This window comes from Microcaecilia unicolor, chromosome 1, assembly GCF_901765095.1.
Source record: "Microcaecilia unicolor chromosome 1, aMicUni1.1, whole genome shotgun sequence".
In the NCBI taxonomy this organism is placed as follows: Eukaryota; Metazoa; Chordata; class Amphibia; order Gymnophiona; family Siphonopidae; genus Microcaecilia; species Microcaecilia unicolor.
Genome location: NC_044031.1, coordinates 158,904,099 through 158,915,384, shown reverse-complemented (window position 1 = coordinate 158,915,384; position 11,286 = coordinate 158,904,099). Strand labels below are relative to the sequence as shown.

Sequence of the window (11,286 nt, the reverse complement as noted above, 5' to 3'; positions counted from 1 at the left end):
CCTCCCTTGCAAGAGCAGATTTTTTTCCATGTCAGCTCAATCGTTCCTGAAAAAGTGGTATTTTAATTTTCTGAAAGGATAGACTGAATTGTCTACCTAAACCCATTGTGCATGAGATAACCCTTGCCAGTGTTGAGATTTCTTAGTTTCACAAATCCAGTGCCAACGCTTGTGTCAGTACATCTTGACAGAAGACAAGGGTTACCATAAGCTATATCTGCTCAAAGTTCTGTGATTGCTAATGGATATTGTAGCTGCAAGGTGTTAGGTATACTTGGACAGGTTGCTCCCAGGATGTAAATTAGGTCCCAAAAGCTGTTGTCCAAATCGAAGAAACAGAGAAATTAATCTGGGAGACTATCCATCATAGCCTGTAATAAAGGGAGCGACATGGATGAGACAGATGATATGATTAAGGAGCTGTGGTCGTTTTAATTAACTTTTTGCTGTCCTGTAATGATCAAACTGGTCAACAGACCCGGTCAATAAGCATGTTAATATCAAACAAATAAAACCAGGGATGATTAAAAACCTCCTGGTTTATTAAATTTGAAATTCAAATGAAATTTATGCTGCAGATGCAGACTGAATGCTAATAGATTTAAGCTTTATTGAGAGTGGATCTCACAGGTTTTCGAGAAACAACACAGACATTCATCTAGTATAGTGCATTAAACTTCACAGGGGAAAGAAAGTTTTAATTAATTTCAGTGGTGGGAGAAGAGAACAACTTGTGTGCCGTTGTTTCCCAAATACCTGCAAGAATATTACTTCAATATGCATGTTTTCAAAGTGTTCTGTGACATTTTTTTTATTTATATATTTATTAATATTATCCAATATTTTACAAGACAATCGTTCTGTGACATTTTTGTCGCAAAGGCAAAGTTGAATAACTTTCCTTATGTGATCTACGATTTACCAAACTCCTCTTTCTTAGATTTACAGTATCTAGTGAGATGGGATGTGGTGGGGTTGATTGGAGACGCGTGTTAGTTAAAGCAATGATCCAGAAATGGTACAATATACTTCGCTTTATGTATATTTTCTGCACAAAATTACAATTATTCAGCCTTCACATTCACTAACCTATGTTAAAAAGTTCATATTCACCTCAAATCACAGCACAGTAACTTGAATATTTTACATACCTGATCTAACATTAAATACTTTTCTTTTCAAAAGACGCTTCCGATTGGCTACAAAATATTAAAATGGTGAAACCCGTTTAATTTTTACCAAAGAAACGAATAATAATAATGTTTGGTCTTGAAAACGAAAAGAAAACGTGCTTCTACAGTAACATGAACAAAGAAAAAATATTTTGGATATGTTTTTAGTTGGATGGATATGTAGAACTTCCACTTAGTTAACACTGAGTAATAAACTGCATAATCCTCTTTGTGATTTTCCTGTTTAGTGTAAAAATGCAAATACATTACACAACGTTTGCAAAATAACTAAAGTGGCTAAAGAAAGCATGATATAAATGCAATGTAAAAACGAAATAAACATATAAAATATTTAGCATAGTATTTAGAATTCATCCTAGGTGCAGATTTTTTTTTTTATGGCTCAAACATTAGGAAGAAAAAAAACAAATATATGCATAGTGTCTCTCATACACATACATAAGGCAATGTGTGTGTGTTTTTTTTAATATATACGCAACTGTATTGATCAGAAGAAACTTGAAATTTAAACAAGTGTGCATTAACTCTGGGAAATGAATATCATTACAGAAGGAGACCAAAGCAATGGAGTTAATTCTTTTTTATTTGTTAAACGGAGTTCCCTCCTTCCCCCACCCCTTCCTCCTTCTGGGCTGTCCTGTCACGCCTTCTCAACAGGCTAAAATCATTCAGAACAGCTCGGAGAGATAAACACGACATTTATGTTAACCGTCAACCTTCAGAGAAAGAAAGCAGTTCATTAATTTACTTCACACTTTCTTTAAAGTATGATAATATGGGTTATATACCTCGCCCTCTTAATAGATATGATGTAGCGTTAGGACAATCAGACTAATAAAACCTCGACAATTTCGACTTTCTTAATATAATGTAGCCAAATGATAACACCCAACTTTCCAGTTCATGTGATAGAACCAACATTATGTTGCTAGATTATAGGATACTGCAGCGCCCTTAATAATTGAAAACGTGCTTGGGCAGTCAAGACTCCTGGTACAGGGTCTTTACTTACGGAAATATAACGCTCGCGATCGGGAGGTAAAAATCCCTATTACGATTTTACATAATTATAAATGTATAGGAAAGAACGTTGATCTGAAATCCAAGCCTCCTAAGAACTCTACTTGAAGTGAACTTTAACTAAAAAGAAAGATGATCACCTGTAAAATGGCAATAATCTGGAATAAAATTTTAAAAGTATGTCTCAAAAATTATGTTTATAGATATTTTAGATATATAAATCTAGATACATATAACATAAACAAGAAAATAATCAAGACTGTGAAGGTTTTTCGAGTCAGAAAATCAAGAGAGAAATGGAACCCCCTCCCCCCAAAAAAACCCAAATAACTACTTGAAAAACAGCGGAGGAAAACTTGTGTGTGGTATCGTGATATTTACTAAAGAATACGTGTATATGTTTTCAGTAGCAATGTATGTCCTTTTCTCCAAGGAGGAAATGTACGCCAAAAAATGTAAATCTTTCTTTCCTTCTCCCCCCCCCCCCCCCCCCCCCACGCGGATAGATTGAAAATCTCCTTCATCACAAATTTACTCTGTCGATTATGAGAGACAGACATGCCAAAAACAATCATATGGAGACAAAATTGCCCTCTCACGACCTATGTAATTTCTGTTCCGCTGGTTCAGCTTCTGGGATGGGAAGAGAAAAAGGAAAACTGCTGGAGACAGAAACCTGATGCACGAAAGAAGTGACATTCATTCGGCAGTATTATGTAGACCGAGGCTGTGAGTTAGGGATTGGAAGAAAAAAAAAACTAAGACGGGGGGGAAAAACACGTTTGACTGAGTATTTAACTACTGTCCCTTAAAACTCTCTCTCTCTCTCTCTCTCTCTCTCTTTCTTTCTGTCTGTCTCTCTCCCCTCCCCGCCTTTTGGAGGCGGTCGGAGAGGGGTGCAGGGTGCTGGAGCTGAAAGTGTTTAGTGTGTTGATGACCTCACGCAGCAGCGTGTCTGAGCGGTCTTGCGAGGACGCCGATTGGCTGGCTGGGACTCAGCGGTACTTCAAAGCCTGAGAGGAGCTACAATTGTGGTGGAATGGGCGGAACTGATCATTGTATTGCACACCTCTAAAAAAAAAACACTGCTCTGATTTATAAATATAAAAAAGATCCTCTGAGGAGGGCACTTTTGTGATGGCAACTTCACTTCTAGGGGTGAGTCTAAGGATTTTCTTGCTGGTTTAATTAGTTCCTTTATAGCCGATTGGAGGGGTTAAAATAGCCCCGGTCAAGACAGGGCTATCAGTCTCCTATTGAGTTTTTAGCACAAGCAACTTGAAAAAAGAAAGCGAAAAGGGGGCAGAGTCACTTCAGTCAGAATAAGGTTTTAAGGGCATTTGTACAAACAACCTACAGCGCGTTCCTACGGAGAAGCGGCCTGTTACGTGACTGCTGAAAGCTGCCCTGTGAATTTTGTTTTTGCAGTTTTTTTTTTTGTAAAGGCTATCAGTCTATCTGTATATTATATATCTCACCGTCTCGTTTCACAGGTATGTTCACCTCGTCGTTTGTACGTATTTTTCTATATCTAAAGTTTGTTTAAAATATGTATATATTTTACTTTGGCCTTACAAAGAAACGATTTTAAACTGGGCATATGATTATTATTATTGTTATTATTACTATTATTGTAGGAGAAGGAGGTGGTAGTAGTGGTAAGACTCCAGTAGACTGAGGCTGACATTTGGGAGAACTGTTCGGGATAAAAATGATGTAACGCTTTGAGCTTCGACTTCACGCACAATTTCTTTCTTTTTGTTTGTTTCTTGTTAGTTGAAGAAAGAGATGCTGGCCCTCAAAAATGAAAATGCTTTAGTGGAACTTTTATTAATGAACTGTGTTTTAGAAAATAACTATGTTTCATGAAAAGTCTTTTGGCTTCCAATGCCTTGAGCTGGGTTTGGCTTCTTGAGGGTGGGTCGGTTGCAGTAAGTTATACTTGTGCACAGAGCTAGAAACGGGAGCGCTTTATTTTATTTCTTTCCTTGTAGGTGTTCTTAAAATAGATTATTAAAATAATAAACGCCTTTCTCACCCCCCTCCCCACTACCACATACTTATAATTACTGTTGCTTAAACATGTTTCCTTGTTTTTGTTTCTTTTCCCAGGAAGAACCGAGGTTAGGCTCGACTCCTCTGGCCATGTTGGCAGCCACCTGCAACAAGATCGGCAGCCCCAGCCCGTCGCCCTCTTCGCTGTCGGACAGCTCGTCCTCCTTCGGCAAGGGCTTCCACCCCTGGAAACGCTCCTCATCGTCCTCCTCTTCCACGGGCGGCGGCAGTTGCAACCTGGGCTCCAGCCTAGCGGCGGGCTTCGGCGTGTCCTCGGGTTGCGGCGGCGGCGGCGGAGGAGGGGGTGGAGGATCGCGGGGCGGCTCGGCGGCGGCAGCGGCTGCAGCAGCGGCGGCCGCGGCCGCCGCACTGGTCTCGGACTCGTTCAGCTGCGGCGCCTCCCCGGCCGGCTCCAGCGCCTTCTCGCTGACGTCCAGCAGCAGCCCCGCTGCCTCCTCGCCCTTCGCTAATGATTACTCGGTGTTCCAGGCGCCGGCGGGCAGCTCCTCGGCGCCGCAGGAAGCGCACCAGCCCGTCTTCATCTCCAAGGTGCACGCGTCCGTGGACAGCCTGCAGGGCATCTACCCGCGCGTGGGCATGGCGCACCCCTACGAGTCTTGGTTCAAGCCCTCGCACCCTGGCGAAGTGGTGGGTTCGGCGGCGGCAGCGGGCAGCGCCTCCAGCTGGTGGGACGTGGGCACAGCCGCCGGCTGGATCGACGTGCAGAACACTGGCGGAGCGGCGCTCCAGAGCTCACTGCACTCGGCGGCCGCCGCCGCCGCTGCCGCCGCCGGCCTGCAGGCGTCGCTGCACTCGCCCCTGGGCGGCTACGGCACGGACTACACGGGCCTGAGCCACGCGGCCTTCGGCGGGACGGGGGGAGGGGGAGGAGGGGGTGGTGGAGGCGGCGGTGGCGGCGTGGGGGCTGGAGGAGGGGGAGGCGGCGGCGGTACCCCCTCGCACCTGTTGGGCCCCGGCCATCACCACCATCACCACCACCACCACCTCATGGACGGCTTCAAGCCCGTGCTGCCCGGCTCGTACCCGGCCGAGCCCCCCCTGACGGGCGGCACCATGCTGGGCGCCGTGCCCTCCGCGCCCCTCGGCGGCTCCCCGCGTTCCTCGTCGTCGTCCGCGCGCCGCTACTCTGGTCGTGCCACGTGCGACTGCCCCAACTGCCAGGAAGCGGAGCGGCTGGGGCCGGCGGGCGCGAGCCTGAGGCGCAAGGGCTTGCACAGCTGTCACATCCCGGGCTGCGGCAAGGTGTACGGCAAGACGTCGCACCTGAAGGCGCACCTGCGCTGGCACACGGGCGAGCGGCCCTTCGTCTGCAACTGGCTCTTCTGCGGCAAGCGCTTCACCCGCTCTGACGAGCTGCAGCGGCACCTGCGCACGCACACGGGCGAGAAGCGCTTCGCCTGCCCCGTGTGCAACAAGCGCTTCATGCGCAGCGACCACCTCAGCAAGCACGTGAAAACCCACAGCGCCGGCGGAGGAGGAGGAGGGGGCGGAGGAGGCAGCGGCGGCCCGCTGGGCAAGAAAGGCAGCGACACTGACAGCGAGCACAGCGCCTCCGGCAGCCCGCCCTGCCATTCCCCAGAGCTGCTACAGCCGCCCGAGCCCGGGCACCATAATGGACTGGAGTGAGAAGAACTGCCCTGGCACCGCAACCTTTGACTAGCTTTTACGCTCTCTGTTCCCCACTCTCCTCCTCTTTTGCCCGGGACATTCTGACTCTCGACTCTTTGTAAGTAAGACAAAAGTACGGTGGTTTCGTGGATAACTTTGGAGTTTGGGCTTCTGCTTTCTAATCAATGGCAGGCACGAATGAATAAGAAACTTGAGAGCAACGACAAAAGTTAAAGTGGCACCCCAAAACAAAAAGCATTTCGTGGAAGTTGTCAAAAACAAGCGCCTTCTTACATGCCTGGTTGAAGTAGCCGAGGAGGTACCTAAGGACAAACTTTAATCTGTTGGTATATCTTGGGAGAGAGTGAATTCAATTGCCAAGTCCTAGTTGAAAAAGTTCTGGTTAATTTTAATTCGAGAAACTATGCCTTTGCTCTTTTTATTTTTTTGTCCCAATTATTTCGTTCAAATGAACATCAACGCCACTTCTCTTTCTTTTAATTTTAACTATTATTAAAATGAGAGGATCTACACACAAATAGTTGTAAAGTATGAATGTTTTCTATTCTGAAAGTCAACTCTAGCTGCTAATCCATAAAACGTCAAATGAAAATTTCAATCAATCAAAATGTGAAAGAAATCTTCCTACACATTGTTTTAAACTGTGTAATTATTCATATGAAATTTTGTGGATTAAGAGATTCTAGAATGACTTTTTGATGATCTAGAATAAAAATAAACAAAGGCTGTGAGACTGAGAAGAAGTTTTGGAGCATATTGGTCATCTGTGAAGCTTTGTGAGTGGAAATGTTTAAAACTATATTTCTAGGGTACTTACATTACAATGAATCACAAAGAAATCTTTGTTTCAAAAGTCTGATGAACTCCTGAGTTTAAATTATACTTATTGGTTCAAGGCTGAGGTGAGGAGAAAGACCCGATTTTTTTTTTCTGGTGGAACTGGACCCAGTGAGTGTGTTCCGTGCAATTGTTTGCATTGTCTGTCCACACCAGTGTCTTTTTTTTTTTTTTTTTTTACCACCAACGGAAGTTCAATCTCTGCATCTGAGGCCAATAGAACTATCCATATAGACCTTTCCGTACAGTCATGCAAAAGGTATTTGAAAATGTTAAAGATGAAACTTTTTGTGTGTGATTTGAGCTAATTAAACAAAACTAAAGAAGCTTTCATTACTTTCAAACGAAGCTATCGTTCCAATGCCAAAAAGGAGACACCCCCACTTTTTTTTTTTTTCGAAAAACAGCCTTTGATTTCTACAACGGGGAAACCTAGTTTAGTTTTAATTAAATATATAACTCCACCAATGTATGAGTATGAGATGCAGTCGTCCAGGAGACGATTTTGGACAATTTTGTATAGTATTTTTCTTGTAAATTACTTCCAGTAAATATTTGAAAATATATTAAAGTACTTTTGAGGGGTTTTGTCACAAGAAATTATTAAGAGTTATTGTTGCAGCCCTAGTTAACTGCTGTTTTGGGGCTTGTTTCTTGAGGTGTATATCAAAATAACGCACTTTCAGGATATAGTTTTTGCTTCAATATGAATTTAGATAGGTATAAAACTGTAACTACGCAAACGATATTTGATAAATGTTGAATGACATTTAATTTAATGGAGCATGTACTTATTTGCATTTGCAGGCCGTTCAGTTATAGTGAAAGTGAGAGTTCTATTTCTTAAGTGGGTTGGCCAAAACCCATGTATTAAATAAACTGTCCAAGTGAAACTGAACTGACTGGCCTATGTGTATTTCCTGGAATTTAAAAATAAGAGAGAAAAATATTGGTAATTGTTTGTAAACACTCTTGACACAACCTTTATGGTTTGCAAAATGATGCAAACTGTATTTCTCATTGTAATGTTGAAATAATTTGGATATTTCACATTGAAATGGAAAACCTTTCACTGGAACATTTTAGATTGCATTTTAAATGCATGAAATGTAATTGGATTATTTGTAATATTTTAAATAATGGTATTAATAAACTCCAGATTAAAAAAAAATCTCAAGTGTAGGTCAGTTAATTGCTGAGTTTTTTCACAGTAGATCACTGAATGTTGCCTAGGAGAGTTCAACGATTGCACACTGAATAAAAGCCATAAGAAATTCTGTAGGTTTAAATGATAGGGTTCTAGTAGAATGAAACCCCCAATTACAAATCGTTTTGCTTTTTAAACATATTTATTGATTTATGTATTTATTTATTTATTTGTTGCATTTGTATCCTACATTTTCCCACCTATTTGCAGGCTCAATGTGGCTTATCAAACCAAATGAAAACCAAGGAAGTTTTGTTCAATCTGCCTTGAATATATTTCATAGTGGTTGTATATACATTCTACTGTAACAACATGCCCAGATATATAAAATTCGAAAATTACTAAATTTAGCATTTGAGATTTTTTTGTCATGATTAAGCTACAAATTATTCATTTTAAGGTCCGTTTTTATTGGAAGGATGGCCCCCTTTTATTAAAGACTTTCAGGCAGAACCCCAGTAAGAGGACCCCTTGTGCTTCTGGGCTCTACAGATGATAAGAAATCATCAAAGTGTTATGATTCAAGATGATATGCAATACTGGGGCAAATTGTGCATGGGAAATCGTTGATTAGTTTTCAGCAATAGGAGTTTGGTCCCTAGGCTTAGAGTCTGGAAAAATGTTTTTAAAAAGCTGCAGCAAGTTGTGACAATAGGGCTAGGGGCGATAAACAACGCACGCATTACTAGATGCCCATTTTTTTTTCAAATTAGATGCATTTCTCACAACCTGTTGTTTATTTGATTTTAATCATCTTTAACAATTTTAAACCGGCAAATGAATTAAAATTACTTAGCTGATCATTATTATTTTTATGTAGTTGGAATTGACCTTGTTCAAGTTAATCAGCAATACTGTAAAGCTGGTAAAGAAAAAAAAAACCCTGCAATCTCTATAGGTTGTAATATATTTTATTGGTTCTATGCTTTTAAGTAGAGAAACCATGTCCCATCATTTATTGCTATGATAATTCTGGTCGGGCCATAGGAAAATTTTACAATTTCAAAATGAAACATACATGGTCACAATAAAAAAAAATGTGTTCGGGAAAACTGGTATAGCAGACAATTGTAATTAACTATGGAACCAGATTTTGTTTGTTTCTGTAATACTGACCCAACAATAGCATTAGTACACATGTTTATGGCTCATAATCTTTAGTTTAATGTCCTGTTTAAACTTCCTTTAAGTTTCACAAAGCAAAATCCATTTTTGCCTAACTTAATTGTAACATTTCAGCCGAAAAGAAATGTGGTAAATGGTTAGGGAATAGCTCTTTAGAGGTGGTGAAGAGTTCTTCTGCAGTATATGGAGACTAATAGATGCTGAATTGTCGCTAAAGGAAGTATAGCATTTGAAAAGCATTTTTACCGAGGATTTAGTTTTCGTTGTTTTATTCCTCCTTTTTTTTTTTTTTTTTTTTTTTACTGTAGTAGCTAGCCGGTTTATATAATCTGGAGAAGAATGAGTAGTACATTATTTTCCTCTGATGTTAAAACTGTAGTTTTTACTTTCTTTTTTATTAAATGCATCCACTGAGAGGCTCTGAGTTTGTCTATAATTCAACAAGATTTCATTTAACTTTAACCTAAGGGTTATGCATCACGTTCTGAAAATCAAAATAGAGTTAAACTAGTTGTTGACCTCGAGGTCATACTGGTGTCTATCAACCGTCCTTACCAGGACCTTAACATTACTGTTGCTATACTGTTTGTGTTTTTTTGTTGTTGTTGTTGTTATGCGTTTCAAACTTGTATCTATTTACACTTTTCTTTTTCCACATTTTTGTAGTCGTATTTCTTTGAATCTCCCCTCTCTGATCTTTGACAATGATTGTGATGAGCCTGATATACTAGGAATGGCACAATACTGTCCGTTACAGAGAGTGCATTCAGTTCTACTGTTAGTAGAATGATGTTAAAAACCAAATCAAAGGTGAATTTCTGCCCTGCCCTCTTTTATGGCTACAGTGGTAATTTGACTTTCAATTGTTTGAACGGTACCAAAACCTAAGCATGTTTTATACAGGCAGGATATATTTACAAAGCCGGTGGCTAATGCTCCCATTAATGTCTATCTAATTTTCAGGACAGCATATTGCAGAGGGAAGAATTAAAAATATGTATACACACATTCATCCTTAACGTCTTTTCACCATAATACATGAAACTTAAAATATTCAGTATAGTTTGCCAATGGCACCACTTAATATAACAATCTACTTTATATTAGACTTTAGAAATAAGTTTAAAAAATAATCTTTTATGGCACTAGATAGTCCGGGAAGAAACAGTGTGGTTGATATCCGTCCCTAAAGAAAAAATTGTATGATACGGAAAGTTTTTCCCCCCAAAAAGGATACTTTACTGAAATATCAAGTCAGAAATATAAAGTATGAATTTTAAATACTCTTTAATCCATTCCACCATTCCAGCGCACTTCATTTTATTCAAGCCTCCCCCTCCCCCCCCCCCCCCGAATAATTTCTATTAAGAAGTTTTAAGACTTTTTCAAATTCTTGTAACTAAATCGCATTAAGGAAATAGGTCGTCGGGGTGTTCTTTGGTTCAAGCGATTAATTGTTTCTCCTTAAGTTTAAGGAAGGATGTCTTTGACATTTGACATCAGGGTACAAATCTTAATGCTTTGGGAGACGGGAACTGCCGGTCTTTCGCCCTTTACTTTTACTAATCTGAGCCCTCGGGGGAAAAGAATCCATATTGAAATAGATTTGTAGAGAGCAATGGAATAAGACTTACTGGCTATAGGTAGTACTTAATACTGTTGGTAACCCATCTTATCGCATCCAACAGTTCTACAACTAAAATGCAGAGCAAGCTATTAGATTTTATAAACCTTCTCATGAAATACCAAGTGCAACCCCTGCCATTTTTAGATGCGTTTTCCCCTACTAGAATTGAAGGAGCATAATGCAACCTCTATTACTGTAATAATGTATGTTTCTAATGTGTAAGTGCTCATAGAGATCTGAATATAGTCACACCGCATTCACAAATATCTGCATCCCTCGCTGGTTTAATTCGAGATGTCTTGCTTCTGACAGTATTTCTTTACACTTTTCTAATCAAAAGGAAAATATTCTCTTACAGCTAATATGTGTTTGAGTGAATGATATAAAAACGGAAACCACCTGAGAATCTTTTTTTTTTATAAATCATTTATCTGTATATATTGATAAGGAAAAGGAAAATCTTAACCCTGTTTTTAACGTTTTTTTCACCTGCTATACCCGTCAATGGTACGACAGCGCCCCCCAGCGCCCCATAGAACCTGTATTTCTGTGCCCCTTAATTATTGAGATAT

General features: G+C 40.6%; 1 protein-coding gene across 1 annotated transcript; it reads left to right on the top strand.

Moving 5' to 3' along the window:
- Nucleotides 1-3,350: 3,350 nt before the first annotated feature.
- SP8 (Sp8 transcription factor) lies at nucleotides 3,351-5,915 on the top strand. The gene is made up of 3 exons (XM_030189963.1): nucleotides 3,351-3,371; nucleotides 4,326-5,136; nucleotides 5,209-5,915. The coding sequence occupies exons 1-3, from the start codon at nucleotides 3,351-3,353 to the stop codon at nucleotides 5,913-5,915; spliced, it is 1,539 nt and encodes a 512-aa protein (XP_030045823.1).
- The last annotated feature ends 5,371 nt before the right edge of the window (nucleotides 5,916-11,286 follow it).

Coding starts and splice junctions, on each gene's coding strand:
- SP8 (XM_030189963.1), top strand. CDS start 3,351: ATGGCAACTTCACTTCTAGGG. Junction 3,372..4,325: donor TGGCAACTTCACTTCTAGGG/GTGAGTCTAAGG, acceptor TTCTTTTCCCAG/GAAGAACCGAGGTTAGGCTC. Junction 5,137..5,208: donor CCTGAGCCACGCGGCCTTCG/GCGGGACGGGGG, acceptor GAGGAGGGGGAG/GCGGCGGCGGTACCCCCTCG.